The 27,615-nt window shown below is 46.1% G+C and overlaps 1 protein-coding gene across 3 annotated transcripts in view; it reads left to right on the top strand.

Annotated features, from left to right (window-relative positions):
* The window catches only part of HAUS2 (HAUS augmin like complex subunit 2), a 483,701-nt gene that overhangs the window by 302,010 nt on the left and 154,076 nt on the right, over window positions 1-27,615 (top strand). The window contains exon 1 of one of the 3 annotated variants that reach the window (XM_069638778.1): window positions 22,570-22,782. The exons of 1 other annotated variant lie outside the window; for it this stretch is intronic. In XM_069638778.1, coding sequence (XP_069494879.1) covers window positions 22,690-22,782 — 93 coding nt within the window. In that variant the 5' untranslated portion in view covers window positions 22,570-22,689. Of the gene's footprint in view, window positions 1-22,569; window positions 22,783-27,615 lie in introns of those variants that run through there. One more of the 3 variants, XM_069638781.1, reaches the window with a different exon arrangement.

The raw sequence follows: 27,615 nt of genomic DNA, 5'->3' as shown, positions 1-27,615 counted from the left end.
ATTGGTCACAAACCCCGATCATTCAAGGAGGTTTTGCATATACTTTGACAGGTCAACACCATCTCCGACTTCGATGCCTATCCCATGACGCGCATTGACAAACTTATTGATAAACTTGGAAATGCCACCCTCCTATCAACCCTAGACTTAACCAAGGGGTAGTGCCAGGTCCCAGTAAATGGACCTTATAAGGAAAAGACAGCTTTCTCAACGCCCATGGGAATATTCCAATTCAAAGTCCTCCCTTTTGCCTTACACAGGGCCCCTGCCACTTTCCAATGGCTTATGGACAGGATATTACAGCCCTACTCTGATTTCTGTGGGGCATATATTGACAACATAGTAATTTATAGTAAGACTGGGAAGACCATCTTTTCCATTTCTTTGCTATTATGAGAACCATCAGAGAAGCCGGCCTAACTGCCAATCCATCCAAATGTAAGCTGGACCAATTAGCCGTGAAATACCTCAGCTTCTTTGTTGGGAATGACAGTGTCCAGCCTCAACGAGAAAAAGTGAAAGTCGTTGTAGATACCCCCAAGTCTAAAACCAACAAAGACCTCAGAGCATTCTTAGGGATAATCGGTTATTACCATCATTGTATCCCTAATTTCTTGGCCAGAACAGCTAAGTTAACATTAAAGAATGCAGAAGCCCAGAAGATTCATTGGACTGACAAGGACGATGTGTGTTACAACAGCTTAAAACAAACCCTGTGCCAGAACCCGATCCTAAAAGTAGTAGATTTTTCAAAATAGTTTGTGCTACAAACTGATGCCTCTCTTACAGGGCTAGGAGCAGTTTTTTCACAAGTTTGTGACAGATTAGAACACCCTATCCTATTCACTAGTCGAAAACTCTTCCCATATGAAAAAAACTACTCTGTGTTAGAATTAGAGGCCCTTTCCATCAAATAGACTATCACCGATCTAAGATACTATCTCCTAGGAAGGAAGTTCACACTCATCACAGATCATTCTCCATTAGTGTGGATAAGCCAGCGAAAGGACTCTAACCCTCGAGTCATGCAATGGTTCCTAGACCTGCAACCCTACTGTTTCACTGTGGAACACCGAAAAGGTAAAGAACAGGGGATTGTTGATTTCCTTTCCCGGTTTCCCTGGGAAACTGATGTGGCTACATCGCATAGGGGAAGGGTATGTGAGAAACTAGAGGGTGTATCACCCGCTAGTCCCCGGGGATCTCTCTCAGATGGCCAGGGCATGACCATCGCCTTTGGATCCAGACCCTGGGGGTGGACCAGTGTGGGAGGATCCCCTGTGTGGGGGGGTCTTCGGAGTGGAGGTGAGGCAGCTGATGGTGAGACGCGATATTCCCCCCTTTTTTGTTGGTCTAACCAATCCTATTTTTTGGGATTCTCTGAGGTCCCAACTTCACCCACACCCTTTTTACACAAACACTGGGCCAAAGAAGAGGGTGACTGAGAGTAACAAGACAAACTTCCATACATCGTACTGGACATGTCCCGTTAATCAGGTCAGACAAGGTCAGGCACTTGACTTTAAGTGCATACACCTGCTACCAATTAGCTCTCCTCCCACGGATAAAAGGCAGAACCCAGAGACACACTCTGATCACGGCAGAAGCCAAGTATGAGCAGCACTTCCTGGGTGAAGGCAAACCAACTGCAGCAGAGCATCGGACCAAGGGACTTGAACAGCGGGTCAAAAAACCCAAGCTTTCCCCACTGGAGGTTGTTGCCTCCGACAGGCTGTGAAAGACATGTGGAGAAGGCCAGATCCCACATCAGAAGGCTGCATTGTGTTTCAAGGGCGCCAGCGACCCTGCCAGGTGAGCTGCAGAGTTGGGGAGGCGAGGCCAAGCCTGTGGTACAAACCTTGACTTGTGAATTGGAAATCAGAAAACCAGGAAAGAAACACACACAGCCGGTGAGTTGGCAAGCGACTTGAGAGACCGGTGTATGTTAAAGAAAGTTTGAAGTGGCAACATTATATTGCAAATGAAGAGTGCACACGTGTAGATTAGATGCCAAGAAAGGCAGACCTGTGAATGAACTTTGAATTAAGGAGAGCTGTGAAATCAGCGAAACTGAGTAACAGTGTGGTCCGGCGAAAGTCTCTGTGAAAGGTGCATTGTTTGCAACGATAAGGCGAATGAACTGCAAAAGCGAAGTAAGCAAAATTAACTCCTAGAGAAGGAGAGAGTGAAAATTGAACCTTGAACTTTTAGTCGAAGGATTCCAGCATAGGTCTGTAAAGAAAGCCATGCACATTTGTAAGTCTTCGACATCCGAAACCGGTCTGAACCTGACTGAGGGAGACCCAAAGTGTAATAAGCTTGGGGAAGGGAGCCCCCTTGCAAGTCTTGTTGAACATTGTTCAGAAGAGGTCTGCGCCTGACCGAGGGATCCTACATGAACTTTGTTCTGAAGAGGTCTGAGCCCGACAGAGGGGTGTTAAGACGGATTTCTGAACTCTGTCCTGGAGGGGCAGAGGTTCAGAAGGCCAGCCTAGGTTCTTGGAACAGGGTAACCTCTGGACAAGCCAGACCAATCAGGGTAGCGATCGCGGCGGTCAAGACTAGGTCTCAAGAGGGGTGAGGGTGACTGAAAGCCCGCAATGAGCACACAAAGCAAGGACACTTACAAATTACTCCAAGCAGGTGTTATATTAAAAATATATACACATTTATTACAAGGCCTTTGTAACATTGACCGTAGCGAGAAATCACAATAAAACTCAAGTAAACCAACACATACCAAACCAATACAATATATATACAAATACAAACGAGTCTAACGAGTTAGACGCACAAAATGTGTAGACCACCTAGATGGGGAGGAAAACAGGCAGTGCGAATAATAATTAGACCCAGTCCGCCTTCAGAGGCACCTAACTAAAAGGAAGTCCAAGCCATACGAAGAGTGGTGCCTTGTGCTCAAAAGTACCTGCACAGGTTGGTGCCAATGGGCAAAAAGGGGAGTCTCTTCGAGGGAATCAGGCAGTTTAGTTCGGTGAACAAATGAAGATGAACAGAGCTCCGCGACTCAAGTGCAGCCTCCACTGTGGGCAGAAGCAGAGCGCGAGTACGGAAAGGCGTGCTGTTGGACACAGCGGGGAAAAGCTATGGGCTACTGCCTGAGGGCGACCAGTTCCTAGCGATGCTACTCACCGGTCCCCGATGCAGGCATACCCAGGCTTCTCCGCGTCAGTTTCGGTGCTGGCAGGCTCAGATACGAGCAGGGGACGTCTCGGCGTCGTGTAGATTCCGCAGCAGCAGAAGTTGAGTTGAGGACGTCCCAAACGCAGTGAAACCGCACAGTTTGTTACCACAGCAGGGCAACGGAGCGGCCGTGTGTATTTCAGCCAAATGTGCACTACTCACTTCAGACCTGGGAATGCCAAGTGTACGAATTGTGTGAGAGTGACAAGGACTCGTAATACAACACAACCTGACGGCGGTTACAGAGCAAGACTCCTGGGTAGGCTGGTCAGTCCACTGGATGGCCCAGAGACACTTCCGAAGGCTTACGTGCAGGAGATGGTGAAGATGCTGAGAATAGTTGTTCCCACTATTCCAAGGGTCGAAGTACCAGTACAGGCTTTCTCGTTCGATCAGAGGTAGAAACGGTTTCACCAAGTGACAGCAGTGCAGAGGAGCAGTCCTTCAGCGGGTCACCAGCGATTCCTCGGTTCAGCCTTGTGGTTGCAGGATACTTGGCTCCTGTATTCCTTTGTTCGTGAGAACTCAGGAGATCGACATGGTAGTGGTGTTTCCAGCCCCCTCTTATCCACGGTTCCCTTCGCGCCAAAACGGAGGGGACCCAATGGGAGATCTGCTCACAAAACACTCATACCATACGTGGACCTATCACGGACCACAGAGGTCCCAGGCATTCACACCACCCTAGACTCTCTGGCACCCAGGATGTGTATTGGGACCAGACACCCCAGCCCACATCCTGGAGGCACACACAAGGCCTGTAGAAGCCCGCGAAAGCATCTGTGTTTCGCGGGAAAGTACATGCCCAAATAAGGAAGGCCCTGGGTCGGCTCGACCTGGGGAAGGTGAAGGGGGCAAGACGGTCAGCGGACAGGACAACGAGCCTCGTGGTCTAGCCATTTTGGGAGCCAGGCCACCATTTTGGGCTAAGCGCGAGAAACGCACTTAAATGCCAAAAGCAGCTCAAAAACACAAAGAAACGATCGCTGCCACCAGTCCCGTCCGTGATTCACCTGCACCATTCGTTAACAATCCCAAGAGAGTATCTAGGGCCCGTAGAAGACTAGAGACCCAAGAGAGCAGTAACTTAGCTTACAGTGCCCTCTTGTGTCATGTTGCGCGAAAGCTGCAACATGATAAAAGAACTATGGAAAACAACGTTTCCCGGTACTGACTGTCTTAAGGGCATGTCAGTTTCCCCGTAAGAATGGAGCGAAAGCCCAGAGGAGTGCGGCAGAAGGCTGCACTTCTCTGGCAAAGTCTAGATCTTGGTGAAAACAACAGCAAAAAGTTTAGGGGTTGCCACAAGGAAGGAAAATTACCCACAATTAAGAAATCTTTCCTAACAAGGGGGCCCTGCATGAACCTTTTGTTGAAACATTATTTGGAAGTCTGGAAAGAGAGACTTTGACGTTGAAGGCCAGGCAGACCTCGATCCACATTTTGGAACTGTTTATTGTGTTGGAAACCCGAGCCAGAGTGTGTCATCCTGCCTACAGGGTCCGCCATACTCTGTGTGGTCTAACTTGGGGAGGAGAGCTGATTCAGCCATATTTATTCTTCTGAACACTGATTTTTCCTTTACATAGATGTCTCCTTTATACACTTTTTGTACAAGAGATAGGACAGGCATTAGGTTTTGTTAGCATAGGCTATTTTGATTTGACAGACACCACTAGGACTGTTTTGTCTGTCGTTTGATGGTCAAGACTACTCCCATCTTAGTTATAGGGCAAAGTAGGAGTGTTTCCAACCCCAGAAACTTCAATAAAGGTTTTACAAATTGTACCTTTTGTGTCAGTGTCATACTTGTGATACCATGCCTCCCCTACAGCAGGCACAATGACATTAGGGACGCTGCTATGTTTACAGAGCGTTATGGTCCTGAGAGAGTCATAGAAGTTATGACTTTAAGGTGCAGAGATCGTACAACAGGAACCGGTGTGGGGGCTGACTGTACTGCCGGAAAGAGGAGCTCTCCCAGTTCTGTGTGGTGCTCTGGTGATTGGTGAGCATCAGAGTGCTTGAGGAGTAAAGCAGACTCCCAGCACAGAAGGCGTGAGCTCTGGAGGTGTGACCGGAGCAGTCAAGCATTTAAATCCCAACTCAGGAAGAAGAAGCTGAACCAGCAGTGGGTTGGTAGGAAGTGCAGAAGAAGACCAGTGAGTTTGCCTATGCAAGGTGACCCTAGGGCGCTCTGTGACAGACTGCTGTCTGGAAATAGACACTTTCAATACAGAAATAATGAATTAAAGTCTTTTTGGAATAACTCTTACATTAAGAGAAGTGGGAAAACCAAAGACTATATTCACCATTGCCAAAGTAAAGAGGGGGCAATACTTGAACAGGAGAAAAAACATTATCAGCAGATAATTGGTGAATCAGAAGAAACCCAAAGGTGGCAGGAAAGAAGCCCTCCTTATAATCATTATTGAGGGGGAGAGGGAGTTGACTCGCATTGTATGTGGCAAATAAGTCAGTGGAACAAAGGCATCAATGTCCTTTTGAAAGAAGTTATAAACCGCAATGTTGTTGAAGGCTGAAGACCTTTATGAAGTTTGAAGTAAACCTCACCCCTGAGTACTGGTAGTAGAAGCCTGACTGTTATCCTGGCAGGCAAGTATACCAGGAAAGGGACTTTTTAGTTGTTAGTCCTGGCCGGTTAGTGGACCAGGACGAAGACATTGAAGTATTGCATTGTGCTTGAAGGTTGTGGTGGAAAGTGGAATGTGATGATTTGAACTGTAATAAAACTCATCCTGACACATTCTGATTGTGTATGAAGAGATAGATATTGAATAATCAAAGAGAGATAAAAGTCTTTTGGTTTTGTTGAAGCAGAACATTGTGAAAACTGTCATATTGGAAGAGAACAATTTTGTCACAATTGATCCAAGTGCCAATTGGAAAGCTTATGAAGTGAAGAGAACTTTATATTGCATTTTCAAACTGACTTTGAATATTGCAAAGAACTTTCTTGACTGGAATTTTTATCTAAGAATCCTGCTTTAATCCTGGGGAAGGGGGAACTTACCCAGGTTACAAGGAACTTTGGTTATAAAGTTATATTTGCAAATAATTATTATATTGTTGCGTTTGAACCGCTAATACCTGTATGTTTTGTTATGTGTAGAAGTCTGAGGGATAGAACCCTTTTTAGAGTATTATCCTTTAGTCTTAGTTTAATAAGTAGGGAAATCCCTGTTAGGTTAGGTAAAGTGAGTAATTTTTCTCGCCCTTATTATTTAAATAAAGATGGCTTCTTGTGAAAAAACTCTATCTACTTGTCCCTTCACATAACCTAATTGCAAATGTGTGTAAATGAATATGTGATTCTGGCCGATAGTGACATCTAATGGGGAAGAACTGTATTGTCACTCATCATATTTTCATTTATTTCCTCCTCTAGAAAGCCAAGTCAGGGAAGGCAGAGGCCATGTTGAAGACTTGAAGACCATGGCGGACAGAGTGGGGAGGTGCCCCTATGGCTCTTTTAATAGCCAGACTGGGACATTTTGCATCGGGACACCTCTCCTGTTTGGAGTGCAGAACGGGAGAGGTGTCTCATTGTTAGGACAATGTCGCAAGGAGCGCTGGGCAGCAGAGCGGTTGTCCAAGGACCTGACACTGCTCTGTGTCAACAGAGCACTACAAACGGAGCCATTAGGCACTGATGGGAGGGAGGGGGGACTATTAGCAGGGAGTTCTGTCCCTTAAAAAATGTAAATGAGGGTCATCAGATGTGAGAAGAATGCAAAATGCCTCATGCTTTATGAAATAATGTCTATGGCTTAAAAACCCAGGGGGGATTTGTTAGACTACATTAATCTACATGATGCTATGGTGACTTTGCATGCAGAATGTTGAGAATAAAACTAAAGGCATACCCCTATTGCTCAACATATTTCTATTATGATGTATAGTTAGTTTATTATGAAAGGCTAGTTTATCATGTAATGTGGTTTACTTCCAAGGCATTGAAATAAATCAAGTATTATTTAAGCACATGAAATGCAAAGCAAAACCGTAATAAATATCTATATCAACTAAACCTGGGAAGATGTGTTCAGTTCCTTAAATGTTAATGTTAATGTTAAATATATGTATATATATATATATAATGCTATCATAAAAAATACTAATAACTATAGAGTTGCTCCATATATCATAATTGTGCAATTTGGGTATTTTGCAGCACAAAGTTGTTTGTCACTGGGCTTACTTATAGAAACTTATTCTAAAGTTACTTTCATGGTGCCTCCCAGTATCAAAGACTGATGATGCTCCTTGCAATGCCCTTTTCTGTGACATCACTTCTGTTGGTGAAATCCATCCGTAAATTAGAAGGTTTGCATATACGTTGCCCCGCATAGCCCTAATAAATGAGTTTCCTGCATCTATAATGGTCCTGCAGTTTTTTTTGTTATGTGTATGTGCTAAAATGTCATCTGCCACTAATGTTACCCAAAAAGTTGATTGGACGGGTGCAAATGATACAGAATGGAACTGCGTGCCCTACATGGGGGTGGGGGGATAGCAGGACTTTTTTCGTGGCTCAGACTCCCCCCCCGCCCCCCCGCCACACACTCTTGCAATGCTGGAGACTCCCTTGCTTGAAGGCAATGTTTGGAGACGGAGCCCCAGTCCAATTAAAGCCCCCAAAATCCAATGTATGGTTGTCCAGCGCAATGCTAGTAGTTATATTTTATTTAAAACATTCCATCCATCGCATTTTAGTTATTATTTTGGCAAGGCTAACCAGTGCGTCACCCATGAGCTTATGCCTGTGATGTCACTCCGGTGGTCACTTACCAATGCATCACCTGGTTCAAAGTTTGTGCTGTATGGTTCGTCCCACTACCACCCCATTACACTTAAAGGTTGCTACCCCTGAATCATAATACTGATGTTATGGAAAGTCAAGATTCTATTAAAGACACAGAGGCAAAGGAATATGCTTTCTCTCTTTACTTAAAACTCAAGCAGCATTGAAAACAATTACAATGCATATATAAAATGACACATTAAAAACAACATTTCCCAAATATAGGGCCTCATTACGAAGCAGGCGCTCCCGTAATGAGGGGTGCCGGTACGGGACCGGCACCCTTCATTACGGGACGCCCTATTACAAGGTGCCCTTTGCGCGACCCGGTAAGGACGCCTGGTAAAACCAGGCATCTTTAGCGGGCCCCGCTAGGGGACTAGGGAGCTAATAACGGGCCCGTTATTAACAGGTCCGTTATTAGCTCCCTCCCCGTTCCCTTTGAGCCCTATGGGGGCTCAAATGGGAATGGGGATGGGTTTTTCCAATGAGGACTTACCGGGTCCTCCAAGGTTGGAATAGCCCGGTAACTCCTCATTGGAGGAACCCGGTACTGGAACCCGGTATGGAGGCAGCCATGCCCTTATTAATGGCATGGCTATCTCCATACTCGTAATGAGGCCCATAGTCTTTTTGTGTGTAGTCCATTTTTGATGTGGCCACTAAACAACGTGACATTTTAAACCAATTTCCTCGCACTATGGGCCTCATTAGGACCCAGGTGTTAAGGGGTTAACGGCGCCGTAAAAGGTGTTGGCGCTGTTAAATCCTTAACGCCTTACTACGAGGTCCCTTTGCGGGACCCGACCTTAACGGCTGGTCTAGTCGCGCCGTTAAAGTAGGGGCCCGCAAAGGGACTTTCGAGGCAAGTACGGTACCGCAATTTGCGGTACCGTACTTACCGCCTTCCCATTCCCATTATGCCCTATGGGGCAAAAATGGGAATGGGGAAGGGCCATGGTGGCATGGGGAATTACCACCCCACCAATCTTGGAATGGGGTGGTAATTCCCCATTCCGCCATGGCGGACTCCGGCATCGACCATGGTGCTAATAGCACCATGGTTTTCCGCCGGAGTCCTAATGAGGGCCGATGTCTCTTATCTTCCTCTACATTCCTCTATCCTTCCTCTTTCTTTATCTGTCTCCAACTTTAACATCTGCACCCTAACCAGTAGATGCCTCAATAATTCTTGGCCTTCTCTTCCCCGTTCATGTTCCTGTATTCTTCACCTCCGTTCCTGTAGAGTAATCAAGCAACAAACTGAGGCTCGCTGTGATAGGGTGGGTAATCGTTATGTCACCACAAAACTTCACCACTTTAGTATCTCTTAAGTCATATGCATTACATGTCTGTCACCAATTCTCTATAACTGTCACCAATTCTATATACCAAATATGGTATCTGGTATTTCCATCGAAATAGTTTACAACAAAAAGAATTCCATCGAACATTTTGCACTACATTTTTCCCATCGAATGTATGTTTGTGTGGGTTTAAGGATTAATTTTGTATGGGGTGGGTTTGTAATGGTAACAAACAATGGGTTTGGGGGGACAAACCCCCCAAAAAATATATTACAAAAAATGCATTCAATGGTAAACATTTTGATGGAAAACCTTCGATGCATTTTCTTTTCGTTGCAAACTTTTCGATAAAAAGACCATAAACCACCAAATATGTATTACATTTCTGTGCCAAATTCCATATAACAATTGCTCGGGTGGGATAATCCTTTGCCTCTGTGTCTTTAATAGAATCTTGACTTTACATAAAAATCAGTATTCTCTGGAGGCTCGGATTATGCTTGTTCAAAAATTACCTACCACCAACGCAGACGTCTCCTCTATTGGTCTAAAGTAAAATTGTTTACACATTGACTCCCTAGACCAGTCTGCTGCATTTAGGATGTCTTCCAACCTAGCTCCTGCGTTATATGCCTTAGACGACATAGCTCCTCTAATGGAATGCACCCCATAAATTCCAATGTCAATGTCTGCCTGCAGCATACACCATCTAACCCATCTGGCTAGGGTTGTACCTGCTATGTCCTTGAATGGTTTCCTTAGTGAGATAAACAATTGCGTTACTCCTGCAGCCCTAACGGTACTCGTCATCTCTTCGTACTTTTTCAGGCACCGGACTGGACATAATTTAGGTTGGTCTGGAAAAGCTGAGTAGGAAACGATTCTGATACCCGTCTTAGATCTCTTGTTAATGTGAAACGTGACCCCTGAAGGATTAAAGGAGGCAGAGCAGTGTATTGAGCTTTGCCAATATTGCTTTTCTTGTCAAGTGTTCATTGTCTGGCCAGTTATTAAACATACTCAGGACTGTGTTCACGTCCCATGTCTGTGAGTATTTGGGTAACAGTGGTCTTAGAAGTCTCACTCCTCTGAGGATTCTACATACAAGTGGGTTTTCCCCTACCGCCACGTTCTCTATCTTAGGGTGACCGGCATATATGGCTGATCTACATGTGTTTACCATTCTGTATGCTTTGTCCTGAGCTTCAGAGCCGCTACGAAATTCACTATCTGTGTTACATCTGCTCGTATATGCCGTTCCACACACCAGCTACTCCTGTCATGATGCCTACCCCCGGGGACCCAGACCAAGTCCAGCAACCGCGGAAGCAGGCATCAAGTTACCCCAAGGAAGCCCAACAACCCCCGCTAGGTGCTATATGGGTGCAGTCCTGGCGCCTATGGCGCAAGGCTCATATGGAGGGTCAGGCCTGGCGCCATAGGCGCCAGGCTCATAGATTAAAATTTACCTGATGCAGACCATGCTGCAAACTTACCTGGTGCAGACCATGCTGCAAGAGTTCCAAGCCAAACGAGGCTTGGAAGGGACTATTTTACCTAGGGACAATTTTTTTACTCGGCTGGGGCTGGGGAGGAATACTTACCTGGGACTACTTTGGAGGCTATTTAAACCACGCCCGAATAGCAGCACACGCTTCGCGTTATTCTGCATCCAGCAGCGTAACGCTCACCGTGCCTGCAAGTCTGCATCCAGTCATCTGCCACGTCCGCCTCGAGTTTGGAGCTCCTAGAAAAAGGGAGAAAGAAGTAGAAAAGGTTAGAACAAGAGCAATACCTTTGATCCTTACCTGAATTCCTGATCCATCGCGCCTTCGAGCTGGAAGAAAGAAGTTATTTTATGCGCGTCGCCTCACCTGCTGCAGCGCCGCGCTGAACTCACCGGCCTTCGCAGCATCTTCACATTTCACTGCATCCTCCTGCATGTTACCGCCGCACTCCGGCACCTAAGGAGAAGACAAGAACAGCAAGGTGACCCAAGGGAATACACAGAGGAATACCCCCCAAAGACTTCCTGATTTTACCACCGGGGGTACTATTCTCCTTCACGGGTCGGCGCAGCTTCCACTGCATCCTAGCCGAACCCCGGCCCCTAAGGGGAAACAAAAGGACAGCAAGGTGAAACAAGGGACTAACAAGGGAAACCCTCCTCACCACAAAAGACTTACCTGATTTTACCGCCGGAGGCATTATTCCCTGAGACTTCATACTTTCCCTCAGCGCCTGAATAAGGGAGAAAGCAACAGGTTACATATGGACATTATTTTATCGAACTGTGTTGGATAATACAAATCCTTACCAGAACATTACCGGTTGCCACGAGGAACTCTTCAGTAGGGTCAAGCTGCAACCTGCAAGGAATCGGACAAGAATGAAAGTCAGGCATTTGAACTCTTACGAACTACATACTTACGGCATCTTGTCGGGAATATCGGAGTCAATATTGTCCTGGAACTCACCAATTCCTTCGAGCCAGTGAAGCAACTGGTTATCTACGCGCCCCTGTGCTCAATGCAGGATGGAGAGCTCATCTTTTCAAATCATCAGGTGAGACTATAAGAGGGAACATCCAAGGTGATCAGTGGGGAGAACAGCGGGGTGGGGGGATTTACGCTCAACTCCACGGGTGGTTAATTCCCTTTCTCCACTTGCAGACGAATATTCCTACGGGCCAAGCAAACGAAGCTAGGTGGGCCAGTCCAGTCCGTCATCTCGGCCCTACATGTCACATTGGTGGAGACCGCAGCAGTCCAGTCCAGATCGACGCCTCTGTGGGAGCCAGGTGAGCGTAACAACTCCACCTTGCCCAGGCCAATCTGTAGGCCTTTCGGGTACCTGTGCCCACGCTTCCTCAATGAATTTTTCAGCATCTCCCGAAAGTCCTGACCTTTGTCAGGCTGTCCAGAAATTGCCCACACAATCAGTCTCAATTCCTCTTCCTGGTTCAGTGCGTGATTCTCCCCCACTGGATTCTGAATCAGTTCCCTGAACTGGGGTAACACCATTGGTTTGTCGATTGACAGTTCGAGAAGGTCCGAGAACCATACCTGACTCCTCCGGTCTGGCGTTACTAAAACTATTGTCACCTGCTGTCTCCTGACTTGTGCTACCGCTCTCGGAATCATTGCAAATAGGGGGAACGTGTATTTCTTGTCCGGTCCCCGCACTTGTAGAATTGCTTCTGTTTCTTCTGCTATTGGATCCGGCCTTCAGCTGAAGAAACGCTTCAGCTGAGTGTTCAACCTGGATGCAAACAGATCTGTCTTGCATGTTCCTCTCATTTCCATTAAGGACGCAAATACTGTTCTGCCCAGGTGCCAATCGCTGGCATCTCTCAGGTGTCTCGAATTCCGTCTGCCACTTTTTTCTGAAGACCTGGGAGATACTCTGCTGTAATGCTGATCTTGTTCTCCAGGCACATGTGCCAGAAATCCTTTGCCAGCTCTGCTAGCATTGTGGACTTTGTCTCGCCCAGCCTGATTATGCAACGTACTGCTGAGATGTTGTCCATCTTTAGTAGTACGCAACAGTTCACCTTGTACTGGATCCAGCATCTCACTGCAAAGGACCCCGCCATCAGCTCCAGACAATGGATGTGGAGCTCCAGTTCCTTCCCTGACCACCTGCCTTCCATTGTCATCCCTCCACAATGGGCCCCCCAGTCCCAGAGGCTGGCATCCGATTCTATGTTGAGGTCCGGGGATGAGCCAAATATTGCTCTCCTATTCCAGACCTCCATGCGTCTGAAAAACCACCATAGTTCTTTCCTCACCTCAGAGAAGATTGGTACTCTCTGTTCGTATGCTAACCCTTTTCTCAGGTGTTGGATCTTTAGGCGTTGAAGAGCTCTGTAATGTAGCGGCCCCGGGAAGATCGCCTGAATGGATGTTGTTAGTCTCCCTACTAGTCTGGCTAGCTCCCTGAGTGATAACTCTTCTTTCGCTATTATTGAGCTGATCTCTTTCTTGATCGCATTCACTTTGTCTATCGGCAGACTGAGCTTGGCTGTCTTTATGTCTATTACGAAGCCCAGGAACTCTATTATCAGTACCGGTTCTAACACAGATTTATCCCAATTTATTAGGTAGCCCAACTCCTGTAATAGTCAGATTGCATTCTCTGATTGTTGTACCAGTCTCCTCCTATCTTGTTCCATCAGACAAAAATTGTCTGAATATACTATCAGCATGATGCCTTGTTCCCTGATGTGACCCACTACTGTCTGCGTTAACTTCGTAAAGTCCCAAGGTGCTGATGCTAGACCAAATGGGAGGCATGTGAACTCCCACTTCTGGCCTCCTCACCAAAATTGTAGGAATCTCTGATATTCCTTCGCTATTGGGATCGTCAGGTATGCATCTTTGAGGTCTATCCTGACTAACCAGTCTTCCCTCTGCAACATGTCCCTTAAAAGATGGATGCCTTCCATCTTGAATTGCCTGTATACTATCAATGTGTTCAAGCTTCTCAAGTTTATCACTAGTCTCTGTTTCTTTTTGCCCTTGACCAAGAACATATTGCTCACAACCCTGTTTGAGGAGTTGGACACTAGAGCAATGGCACCTTTCTTTTCTAGTTCCGCTATTTCCTTGCCTAATAACCCTGTACTATTTGTTCGACCCATGTATCTCCTGATAGCTCTCTCCGCCGTTCTAAGAACTGTGCTGTTCTCCCCCCTAACACTGGGGCCTCTGCTACCACCGGGTGCTTGTGCAAGTCTGTGCCCAGTCTCACCTGTGTTTGCCTTTTGTCCTCTGTTATTGCCTCTCCAGCCTCTGCCTCTACCCCTTCCTCTCGATTGAAAGAAGGGGTTGGGTTGGCGGCCTTCTTGATTTCTCCAGTCATTTCTGGCATTGTAGTTGGGCCTGTACGAGGAGAACCGGCTGGCTGAGCGACCCCTTCCTCTGCCAGCCCTTCCGAAAACCTTATGGCCAAAGGCTCTCTTCAATGATGCCTGTGCCTTATGTATTGCAGCATAAGTATTTGCAAACTTCGACGTTTCCCTAATGAACGCATCCCCAAACAGCTTTCCTCTACTGTTGGATGTGGATTCTGCTGTAGCTAGTTCGCTCATTTTGGGGTCTATCCTGACGAGGATGGACCTCTGTTGTTCAGTTGTCAGGGCATTGTTAGCATTGCTGAGCAGGCATATTGCTCTCTGCACCCTGCCCACTAGTATTTCCAGGTCTACTTTTTGTTCTGGCTGTCTTGCCGCTTCTGTCATCTGCCAGATTTTTATTATCGGGCCTAGGACATCTAGGACTTTATTCTGGCACGATCTCCAGGATCTATCTATCCCCTTCTTGATGTCCCTGCCATAGTGACCCATGAAGGATAGCATCTTTTTATCAATTTCCGGCATTACGCCATGCCTTCCGGCACTTGGGGCCTGGCCTGGGGCATTCTGCCCGTAGTTTGCTCCTGGCTTCTTTAGCCAGGGTGTTACGGATTCTCTTCTTTATGTAACTGGCAATCTTGGTGGGGGCTCCCACTCCACCGACCTGGGATGGATGAGAGAGTCTGGGTTGAATACCTCACCCATCTCTTCCTCCTCCCTTTGTCTCTTCCTTTTCTTGGCAGCCTTACGCTTGTCAGGAGGGTTTGAGGTGGATGTATTATGCTCGTCTGAGCTTTCCTCAGATGTCTCATCCCACTCCTCCTCTTCCAAGTCCTCTGAATAGGACTCATCATCTGTGTATCCTTTGCCTCTACTCACCCATGACCTCACTCTTTTTTCACCACCTCTCCTCTTGCGTGGTGTGCCCGGGTGGGGTCCAGATGCTGCAGGCTTTACAGGCTTTCTTTCTTCCCCCTTGCCCCTCTCGGTGTCTCTCCGGGGTTTCTCTCCTCAGGGCATCCATCCCTTTGGAGAAAGTAATAAGGTCCTCCACCAAGCTCCTACCTTGGGATAGTCCTCCCAAACCCGCTCTCAGTACACTCTGTACTGCTTGGCCCTTGCTGGATGCTGTCCACTGCGTGCTGGCCTGGGGTACCTCGAATTCTTTGCTGGAGCTGTGCATTAATATGCTGGTGGGTTTTTGCAGGGTTCTTGGGCCTGTACCAGTCTTGAATCTGCAGCTTATGTGGGCCTGGGTTGCTTCGCTGCATCAGTTTATCTTGGGTCTGTGCCCGTAATCAGGTTTCACCGGCATGGTTACCACCAGACCCGTAATGAGGCCCAGTATTTGGGAACTGTAGTTTCTAATGTGTAATTTTTTATATGAGTTGTAGTTCAGATTTTCCACACCGTCATTTCAGAAAGTCATAATTCTATTAAAGACACAGAGGCAAAGGAATATGCTTCTCAATCTTTACTCAAACTCGAGCAGCATAAATCAAACAAAACTTGACATCATCAAAAAATAAACACATCCAAACTACATTTCCCATAATGTCTTTTGCGTGAAAGTTTCATGCTTTTGATGTCCATGAAATAACCAGACACGTGACTCCTTCCACCAATAATCACACACCATGTCCTTTATCCTCTATAACACTCTTAAGTCATTCCTCTTTCTTTGTCTGTCCAACTTTAAAACAACTTTGCGTCCCAACTGGTAAACGCTGTAAACTCCAACCTTATTCCTTATACTTCTAATGAACCATGAACTCATGAACCATTCGGTTTGTTCTCCACCGTAGAACCTGAAACACAAACCATATTTCAGTGTAATGTCCTCAGGTTTGGTAATCGACATGAAAAACCTTCCCATTTATCTTTTGACAACAATATCATCTTTTTAAAAATGTTCATCACAGAATGCAGTACATTCACATTTACAACATCGATTATTGGGTGGGATTATCCTTCGCCTCTGTGTCTTTAATAGAATTATGACTTTCTGTAGCAAATGTGTGGAAAATCTGAATTCTATGTCAAGACACGGAGGCTCGTATTATGCTTGTTTAAAGCTTTCTTACCACCAACGTAGCAATTTTTGTCCACTGGCTTAAAATAAAAGATCTTAAATGTCGATTCATTCGACCAGTCCACTGCCTTCATGATGTCCTCTAGTCAGGTTCATGCCAGGAAAGCCTTAGAAGCCAATGCACCTCTCACTGAGTGAGCCACACATGCATCTGTGTCTACTCCAGCCTATGTCATCACCCATCTAATTCATCTTGCTAGTGTGGCCCTTGCTACTGCCCCAAACGGTTTCCTTATGGCTATGAGCAATTGATTTACCCCTGGGGGTCTCCTTCCCCTAGTCATGGACTCATATTCTGTAATGCATCTCACTGGGCATAGTTTCGGTTGACCTGGGAAAGCCTGGTAAGAAATGTATCTCACCCACGTCTTAGTTCTCTTCACTATATCAAAAGGTATGCCCTGAGAATGACTTCCTATTAATCTCTAATGCTTTTACATCTGAGACCCTCTTGCATGACAGTAAGCATAATAACATAGTCAACTTGGCTGATAGAGCCTTCCTAGATAGTTCATCATTGTCTGGCCATGATAAGAACCTCTTTAAGACTTTGTCTAATTCCATACCTGATCGTATTTATGTTTCGGAGGTCTAATTGTTCTAACCCCTTTTAACAGTTTGTAAACTAAAGGATGTTCACCCGCGGCTAACCCTTCAAATCTAGGGTGTCCCGCCATAATAGCTGATCGGGCTGTATTAATCATTTTATATGCCTTACTGCCAACTGAGCCAAATAATTCAATACATGTACTACATCCGTTCCAACAGGATGCATGTCCCTTGCCACACACCAACTGTGCCAACCTGACCAGGGTGTCCTATATGCCTTCTTGGTCCCAGGTGCCCAAGCCTCGTCGATAATCTGTTCAGCTTCTTCTGATAATCCTGGCCTAGCCCAGGCTCTCCTGAAATTGCCCATGCAATGAAGCGCAGACAGTCTGACTTCACTAGAGGGTGACCTTCCCCTGTGGGATCTCCCACTATGAGATCTAATCTCGCCAATGCTATTGGATTGTCGTAGGCCATCTCTAGGAGGTCCGGGAACCACGCTTGCCCCCTCCAATCTGGCGTAATCAGTATCATGGATACCCTCTGCCTCCTCACCTGCGTTAACGTCCTCGCAATCATCGCGAAGGGAGGGAAGGCATATTCCGTGCTCGGACCCCACTGTTGTAGAAAAGCATCTATTGCACCTCCGCATTTGGTCTCCAGCTGAAAAACTGGGTAATTTGCTTGTTCAACCTCGACGCAAAAAGGTCTGTCCTGCATGGACCCCATCTCTGCATCAGTGCCTGGAACACACTCTCTTCCAGCTTCCAGTCGCTGGCATCTCTGAGGAATCTGGAGTTCCCGTCTGCCATCTCGTTCTGACGGCCAGGCAGATATTCTGCCGTCACTGAAATCCCTCTCTGTAGGCAGAGATGCCAGAATTCTTTTGCTAGCATTGCTAGCATTCTTGACTTTGTGCCTCCCAGTCTGTTTATATAACCTACTGCTGACACATTGTCCATCTTGAGGAGTATGCAACATCGTGCCCTCTCCTGAGTCCAGCATTTCACCACAAAGGATCCTGTTAGAAGCTCTAGGCAATTTATGTGGAGATTTAATTCTTCTCCTGATCATCTGCCCCCTGTCGACAGAGCTCTGCATCTGGCTCCCCATCCCCACCTGCTGGCATCCGACTCTATCATCAGGTCCGGGGTTGAGCCAAATATTGCCCTTCCATTCCAGGCATCCATGTGCTGCAACCAGCATTGCAGTTCCTCTTTGGCCTCCATAGACAAGGGTAGCCTTTCTTCGTAGTATACTCCCTTCCTGAGGTGTTGTATTTTCAGTCTCTGAAGGCCCTGTAATACAGGGATCCCTGAAATATCGCTTGTATTGATGAATCTAGTCATCCCACTACTCTCGCTAACTCCTTCAGGGATATCGTCTCTGAAGACAGCCTGTTCCGTATCTCCTTCTTTATGTCGTTCACCTTGCTCAGCGGGAGGTTTAATGTTCCCTGCACTGTATCTAATCTGAATCCCAGAAATTCCATGTTCTGATCTGCTTGTAGATTCGACTTCGCCCAGTTTATTAGGAATCCCAGCTGTTGTAACACATTTATTGTAATTTCTATCTGTTCCTTGATCAGCTCCTTGTCCTGGCACATTATACAAATGTCGTCCACATAAATAGTCTGATCCCTCTCTCCCTGAGGAAAGTCACGATCGGTTTCATCACCTCCGTGAAGCAACAAGGGGATAATGCTAGGCCGAATGGTGGGCAGGTGAATTCCCACACTTGCCCTTGCCAGCGGAACCTCCGAAACTTCTGTTGCTCCGCTGCCATGGGTATGGTCAAATAGGCGTCTTTGAGATCTATTCTCATGAGCCAATCTCCTTGTTGCAAGATGTCTCTCGGAAAATGTATGCCCTCCATTTTGAAGTGTCTGTAAACTATGAACGTGTTTAGTTTTCTTAAGTTTATTATTAGCCTCTCACTACAAACATTTTGCTTATGAAGCTGTCTCCTAGGTTTGTTACCTGTTTTATAGCATCTTTCTGTGCTAACTCTCTTATTTCTGTATCTAGTAACTCCTCGTCTGCTGTGCTGAGCCACAGTAACTTCGGCCATTTCTCCTGTCTTGGTAAACATATCCAGTCTATGTGGAAACCCTGTACGGTGCCTAGAACCAAGCCTCTGAAGCAATTAACCTCCATTTCTCTACACAACTCGCTACTCTCCCCCCTACTGTGGGATTTTGTGTTGTTGTCTCTTGCGCTTAACTCAATTTTTCTCACCTTTGTTATGTAGTTGCTGGTTTCTTGGGTGTCTCCACCCTCGCCCTCTTCCTCTTGACGGGAAGAAAAGATTAGGTTTTCTTTTGCCCTGTTTCCAGTGCTCCCTGTCACTCTGGAACCTGTTATTCTAGAAACGGCTGGAGGAGTGGCCCCTGCATCTTCCAGCGTTGTCGAAAATCCATCTGCTGAATACCCTCTTCAGCGAGGCTTGAGCTTTGTCTATTGCCACATAAGAGTTGACGAATTTTGTCAGCTCTTTCATAAAAGTGTCACCAAAGAGCTTCCCTTTCTCAGAAGCTGCTACCTCCGATGTGGCTAACTCACTCAATTTGGGGTCAATCTTAACTAAGATCGACCTTTGCCTTTCCGCCATGATTGCACTGTTGGCGTTACTTAGTAGGCATATAGCCCTCTGGGTCCATCCTGATAGAATGGCCGGGTCGATAAGTCCCTCTTATCTTTCGCTTCTTCTGCCATCTCCATAATCTTAGCAAGTGGTCCAACCACATCCAACATTCTGTCCTGACATGATCGCCAGAATCTGTCTAATCCCTTCTTTATATCTTTCGCGTATCTCCCCATGAAAGTGACCATGCAGTCATTGATGTCGGGGGTCTCTGCGATCCCTTCTGGCAGGTGTGGCCTTGGGCATTCGGCCCTCAATTTGTTCCTGGCTTCTTTTGCCAGCGGTGTTCTTAACCTCTTCTTTATATATACTGCAATCTTCAATGGCAGTTTCCATTCTGCGGACCTCGGGTGAATGCGGATCAAATTCATCTCCGTTCCCCTCTTTGTCCTCTTTTCTCTTTTTCTTAGGAGCTTTATCTTCTTCCGAAGATATCACTTCCACCTCCTCCAATGATGGACTATCCCAATCATCTTCGTGATATCCCTATGAGGTATCGGAAGTATCATCACGCCATCGCTGTTGTTTTCTTTTCCGGCTTGTAGCCTTGCTCTTGCCCTTACTCTTTCGTGGTGACCCATGGGGGGGGCTTGCCTTTCTCTGCTTTGCTGGCTTTTTTCCTTCCCCGTTTATCTTTTCCTGTACCCCTTATCCCCTCCAGCTCCTCCATCCCTTTGGAAAATTTCAGCCAGTTCTCCATCACTGCCATATGTTGGGAACTGTGACCCATGGAGTGACTCAGAGCTTGCGGCAGTATCTCACCCATGCCAGGCTGTAGTCTTATTTAGCTCACTTGAGCCCTGCTTTCCTCGCTTGAGCTGGACATGCTGGGTATAGGCAGGGCTTTAAGTGGGCCGGGGCCTGCCGGGGCTGGGTCCCGGCAGGCTCCGAAATTTCGTTTTTGAGGCGGGGCCCTGCCGGGGCCCACTAATCTCCCCTGGCAGCCCCAGCCACTACACGAAAAGTCATTTTTTCTACAGCCTGAAGCTCTCGCTCGTGTGCGAGAGCTTCAGGCTTCAGAAAAAATGCCTTTCAGCCATAATGGTGGCGCCGCACCTGCAAGGCATCCCTTTAATCAAGAGATGCACCTGGGCCGGCGCCACCATTATGGAGAAAACGTGAGGCCGCTGGAAGCAGAGGCCTTGCTTTCTAAATACTGAAGCTCCCGCGGATTTGCGGGAGTTTGTCTTTAGGAAAAAGGCCTCTGCTTCCAGTGGCCTCACCCTTTCAGCCTTAATGGTGACGCTGCCCCTCCCCAGCTGGCGTGGGGCAGCACCACCATTAAGGCTGAATAGGCGAGCGCTGTCCCTTGCCAGGCAAGCCTATACAAAATAAATGCAGAGATCAGCACCCTCTCCCCTATAGGGGAGAGGGTGCTAATCTCTACAAAAGGCTGCCTGGCAGGGGTGCCAGTAGCCCATTGAGCCGGGGCTTGTCAAGGGGGCGTGGCCAAACCGGCCATCAAGACCCCCATTAGGCCACGCCCCCTCAATGAGCCCGGGCTCGATTTGTAGTGCCACTTAAGGCACTGGGTATAGGGGACAGTAATGCCACAGTATGCAATTCCAGGAGTCTTGGGCCTGTACCCGTCTCAGTATGCTCTTAGGGCAGATATCAGCTTTTATTTGCGTTATGTCCTTTCCTCCTTGGAAGGGTGTTGTGCCTTATTTGGCCACAAGATGGCACAAGCGTATCGTTTACACGCTTTTTCCCAGGTCTGCCTGACCTGCTTATCTCCCTAACAGAGACTTCATTGACCAGTTTCGTTTTGTGGAATCTATCTTCTTTCCACCTCTCTCTGGGATTCTACTATGAAGGCCAACTGTCACTCTGCAAAGGAAGTAACTGACTAGGAGCACCGGAACCCTTATAGAGTCACCATCGTGCTCCTCCAACTTCCGTGACAGCAGTGCCCTCTATCCTTAATGCGATCGCCGGAACGTTCGTCCCGTCGCGTTCGCTCGCATTCTAATCTAATCCTACACTCACGGATATGCTCCGCCAAACCTTCTGAACACCCTGTGTGCGCGCTGCGATTATGCTGTTATAACTACGTTAAAATCACTTAAACAAATAAACTACTGCATAACACAATGTAAAAAACATAACGTTGGGTACTTAACTGGCTGCTCGAGCAGCAAAGAAAGAGGAAGGACTTAAGAGTGTTATAGAGGATAAAGGACATGGTGTGTGATGATTGGTGGAAGGAGTCACGTGTCTGGTTATTTCATGGGCATCAAAAGAATGAAACTTTCACACAAATGACAGTATGGGAAATGTAGTCTGGATGTGTTGATGTAGTTTAGTTTGATTTATGCTGCTCGAGAATGAGTAAAGATTGAGAAGATTAATACAAGCCTTTGGGTCTTGACCAGTGGCATCGCTAGTGCCCCCCTCTCTGAAATCCTGTACCCCACCTTGTGCCTCCCCTACCTAAGGAGAGCAGTGACTGTGTTCTCTGTTCCTGTTGTTATTTGTGACACTAAGGCAAATGTCTGCAGATCACACAGAAATACATACTCCTTTTGTCTCAAAGGGAGCAGTGATCAAGCAGCTTGCAGCCCCTCCCATCAGAATGTAGTCCACTAAAGAACTAATGATGGGCCATTTGTTACTGAATGGTTTCGTGCCTGCATTCTGATGGGTGGGGAGGTACAGTGGGGTGTGTGAAGTTGGTGTGCACAAAAGCCCCTCTGCATGAGTGCTTGTGACGTCACACCATTACTTTTCATAGGTCCCCCCTACTTTTGTCTTTGTCCCCTCTGTGCCCATCCTAAATGTGATTCCTGGCGATGCCACTGGTCTTGACAATGCTGCTCGAGATTTAAGTAAAGAGAAAGCATAATCCGAGCCGCTGGTCTTCACATAGCATATGTTAAAAGTTTCTCTTACTGCAAGTGAGAATTAGAGCTAGGGATAGTGAGGTCTTTTGCTTAACATTGAACATAAGAAGTAAAAGTTTATAACTATGACAAAAAAATGCAGAGTTGCACAGTAGAGTGCCGTTTTTGTCTGCAAACGCCAGTAGCTGACACGGGAAGGGAACATTCAACGGAAGGTAGCCAGCCTCTGTCCAGTTAGAACGTTGTGTTTCACGCATGCTAATTGTCAACAAGTAATGGGAAAGTAAACGTGGGAGTCACGTGATACGGACTCATGCATGGGTCCGTTCCTCTAATAAGAGATACCAAGTGGCGCGCTGTTTGTTTTGATAATGATGGCGTCTTCCAATCCATGGGACGCGGTGCCACCCTCTGCAGCGGCGCTAATGCTGACGCAGTGTGTCGGGTCAGGAGCACTGAGTCAGGTGAGCTTCGCTGGGGTGACGGAGCCAGTTGGCGTTTGACAGATGAGCCTAGATCTGTCAACGTTTTCGTATAGGTCCGTGGGAACGTACCAAACGTGTTTTGGGCTAGTGGACTGAATTTATCATGCCCAGTAGTCCAATTGGTATGCCCCTCTCCCAGTATGGGCACTTTGCTATATTTTCCTTCATATTATATGCTGGCCTTATCGGAAACCTTAGCGTGGCCTCCAGTCACCGAGACAAAGCCTGGATAGCCAAGTTAAACCTTAATACACCATGTAATATATGAGCACACATTCTGGACGAAGTTTTCGTTTTTTTCACCCGCAACCTACCAAACGCAGTACCTTTATACGTAAATGATAGGACAACACAAGTATTACAGTTTAATAGTTATGATAAGGTATCTACCCCAGAGGTGATTTCTTCCCGTGAGCAATTTGCCACGAAAATGTATACCTTAATGTTTTTGTAGCAGGTTGAGTCACCAGGAAGAATACAAAAAATGTTGTTTTTGCTTTGACAAGGAATGTTTAACTGCTAAAATAAGTTTATGCATACATTGAAGGTCAATTCCGTAGTCTATCCAGCTGATTAAGAAATGTGGAGCCAATGGAAGTTTCTGATCCACACATCCATTTTTGTTAAGAGAAAATGATTAGGACTCGACTCCGACAGCTCATTGATTCAAAAGACAGATAATATTGTCAGAGTGATTAATTAGGCAGGCATAAAGTCACTTGCCCTCTCGGTTCTCCCCAGACGTGCACAGCATTTCATAATCATCCAAGTCCTTTATTGCTAATCAGTGCCTAATGGTGAGTGCACATTTAGAGGTCTGCGCATGAAGAGTTTTTGGAATTTGACTGATTTTGGTTCTTCGGCAACTCGTCTGAAGCTAATCCTGAAAATAATGTAAGAAAATTACACAGTAACATTTGTTTGTGTTAATCTCGAGGCAAATTATTCTTGAGGAGGTATCCAAGGAGCTGGACAATCAAAGTTATACTGGTGGTGGTAGGTCTGCTCTGAAATGTTAACTTCTAGTTCTGTCAAGAAGTCTCTTAAAGTCTCTGAGCCAACTGGAGTTCCCCATTGATCTGTCTAAATCGGATTGTGCTCTTTGGGGTCCTTTTGTATCTAAGATAATTGATGCTGTTAAGTGTTATTTAAAAAGATATCCAGCTTGTGGGATTCTGTAAGATACCTCATCTTTCAACATGTGAACATTAACATCCCTTGCAATTATTGACCCATATCTGCATTGGATCGGTGTTGGCCTCCCCTGTCCCTCTCTGGAAGAAAGTCGCTATAAAACCTGATCTGGCCAATTTCCTCCTAAGTTCACTCCCAGCTATCTCACTCCATGAAGGACCCCCCTTTCCGTTGACCTTTTTGGCCATTGGTGTTCCAGTGCCCTCGTCTGTCTCACTCAAGACGAGACATACTCCTTGGAGACCTGGCCCCATCCCAAGGGGTACACCCTCCCTCCCCACCTCAAATTCCTTAAACCCCTAAAGTATTGCCGGGAGCGGATTTAGAGGATCAACCCTACCCATCATAATAAAACCTCTCTTGCACGACTGACCAGGGCCTACCGGACAGAAATGAGAACTCCCCAAAACCTTCTATGGGAACCGAATCTCCAGCTCCTGTAACCCTAGCCGGGAACTGCACATGATCATCACAGAATTCAGGATGCCTCGCTGTTAACCCTGCCTCCCCTCACTCCCAATGACTTTGCGACGCACTGTCTGAAATAGTGCTCCTGGTAAGATTTGGAAGCAGGAGTATTTTACTCCATATTTTTTAAAGTTGGGAGTAAAATGTAAGTCCAATTCCCAATGAGAGTATTTTATAAGCGAGTAAAAATGTTTTAACTGAAAAACTGAAGTTTTTGTAATATTTCTTTTCTACTAGTTATTCATGCACATTTTGTTTATTTATTTTTTTAAATTTGAATTTTACTCAATAAGAAAAACGGAGTTTTATCAAAACTTCCTCGCGCTTGCTTTTCCTTCATTAGGGAACGTCTTCACGCGCAACCCGCCCATCTTCTCGTAGTCGGGGTAAATATTGTAGACACGCCCCGGGGATTTGCGTCTTTTTGTAATTCCCTATCCTGGTTCAATTCTTTGGTCTGTTTGCTCTGAGGCCACATGTAAATTGATTTTTTTCATAGCTAAGTCTATTAGCTTCGCCATGGCCACCGTCCAATTCGTTTTTTCGCCTGAGAGCAGTCTATTCCACCAGTCATCGGACTCCAGGATCCAAGCGTTGGCGAGCAAAGGTCGGAGGTAAGTTTTTCGATTTTCCATGGTTTTCGGACAGTCCATCACTAGATGTTTCAAAGATTCTGTCACTGCTTGGTTTCCACACAGGCGACGCGACTTGTGACTCTTAGGTTCGCGGATAGCTATGATCTCCCGTGTTGGTAGCAGATTTAGTCTGGCTTTCAGAAACAAGATTCTCATTTTTTCTGTCTGGGAATTTTAAACAGTAATTTTGTGGTTTTTTTCAGACTGTTGAAAGTGGGAGGTAAATGGGTTAGAAGTTTATTTCCAGCTGCTTTTTCCACTGTAATAATCCAATCCCACTCTTCCATTTTTTTGTTTAATGCGGTCTTGGTTTTCCCTCAGATCTTTTTCTGAGCAGGCTATTTGTGTTAGATCATCTTCTCTTTTCTAGCCGTAGCCCATTTGTTTAAGGCTGTGCATTTTCCTGCTTCGATTTCTTCTCTCAGGATGTCATAGGTGCGTAGAGTGTCAGACATGATTATTTTCCAGAATAGTCTCACCGCGCTTTGATCCACCATTGACGCTAAGGATACCAGGCCCTATTCTCTCCTGATCGCCGGCATAGCTGTCGATTTCGGAAGACCTAACAGCGTTTTCCATACGTACCCCTCCAATTTTGTCCATATCTGGCGCGGTATGTACAATGAAGACTCCGTTCTGTCAACTAATGATGGCACTACCTTTTGTTTTATAAAAGGTTATCGCCGGCGTTAGCGAAAATGTTCCGTACTTCCTGTCCACTGCTCTTGTTTGTGTGGTCAGACGCTTAGCTTTCTCCTACAGTTGACTTTGCCATGCGCTGTTCGTTCCGGAACTATCCATCAAAACGCCCAGGTATTTGATGCTCTTGACAGTTTCTATTTTGATGTCATCGAGAAACAATGACTGATTTTTTTTCGTTTGACTTGGGCCTTTTTCTATAACCAAGATCTTTGTTTTCGATTTATTTATCTCAAGGTTGTTTTCACTGATGTAATTTACCAAATTGGATAGTTTGCGTTGAAGCCCCACTTTTGTTTGATCGATCAGGATCACGTCATCCGCATACAATAGGCGTGGAATCTGCTTTTCCGATTTTAGGCGGAAATGCTCTTATTTTACTTTCTGAGTGCTTGTAATCTCCCAGGAACGCTATGAATAAGGCCGGGGCCAATGGATACCCCTGCTTAACGCCTTGGTTTACCTCAATCTCCTCGGATAAGGTGCCCTGTTGGTTTAATTTCACCCTGATTTTAGCCTCGGCATGAAGAGCTTTTATTGGGTCCTTCACCTCTTCTGGGCAATTCCAAGTTTGAAGTTTAGACCATAGCTTGTTCCTGTCTATCCTATCAAAAGCCTTTGATGGGTCCACAAAAGCCAGAAAGATCTTAGGCGCCCCTTCCTTTACTTTGGCTTTCAAGATGTTCGAAAATAGAATGTTGATCAAGGTGCTGCCATTTTTTTTGGAAGCCCGTTTGCAGGAAGTCTTTCGATGGGCCGTTTTGTTCCCAGATTCAGAAATGTGAGAGAAAGTGAGTTGTGAAAATCTTCCCTATTATGTCCAATAGGGCGATAGGTCTGTAACTTTGTGGCTCACTTCAGGCTCCTTTCTTATAAATTGGAACTATGACCGCGTTCAGCTAAGTTTTCAGGATAATTTCTTTTCCTGCCGCACTCCTCGAAGATCTTACTGATCACTTCCGACCATTCCTTCGGGCACAGTTTGAGGTCCACGTTTGTTAGGCCATCCGGGCCCGGGGCTCTAGATATTTTCAATTTGTTGATTGTCCTTTCAATATCAGCTGGATCGGATACATCTATCCAGGGTGTGTTGGACCGTTGATTCTCCATATACACAGCTCTGTCCGGGCTCTTAAATTCTGTGGTTAGGTACCATATCCAGCTTGCTTCAGGCACAGCATTACTCTGCACGGAGCTTGGTGTGTTGGTCATTGCTTTTATTAGGCCCCAGAACTCACTGGATTTTTTTTATTTAAATTTGCCCATCATCTCCTCTGCGTCCTTTTGGTATTGGCGTGCTCTGTGCTGTTTTCGCCAATTTTTGTACCCTTTTGTTTCCTGCTTCCATTTCTCCCAATCTTTCCGAGCATTCATTTTTTTGGCTATTCTTTTCCATCTTCATACCACTTTTCTTTTATCGACCAATGCTTTGTCAAATGCGTGTCTTGCAGCGTCTGGTTTACTGGTGTTTTTTGTCGCCTGCATTCGAAAAGCCAGTAACAGTGGTAGGTAGTTTGGCCTGTCTTCAATATTATTCGCCTTGTTGTTGTTCACCTTTTGGGCCCAAGCTTGTTTGATTTTCACAATATCAACTTCAGTTATCCTGAGTTGTGTTCTTTGGGCGTTAGCTTCGATAGCTATTTCGTAAGATTCTTTGCTTGGTCTGATGCCATGTGCAAGTTAGTCAATTGTGGTCGCTTTGAGTTTCTATGACCTCGAAGCTCCTCATGTCACTTGTGAGACCCTCTGAAATAAAAATGTAGACACTGTCGCTTTTGAGGAATTTTGTTCCCACGTTGGGAGGTTTGATTGTGAA

Source organism: Ambystoma mexicanum, chromosome 14, assembly GCF_040938575.1.
Source record: "Ambystoma mexicanum isolate Mex_15411 chromosome 14, UKY_AmexF1_1, whole genome shotgun sequence".
Classification (NCBI taxonomy): Eukaryota; Metazoa; Chordata; class Amphibia; order Caudata; family Ambystomatidae; genus Ambystoma; species Ambystoma mexicanum.
Note: the sequence above shows the minus strand (reverse complement) of the source record. Positions and strands in the feature narration are given on the sequence as shown.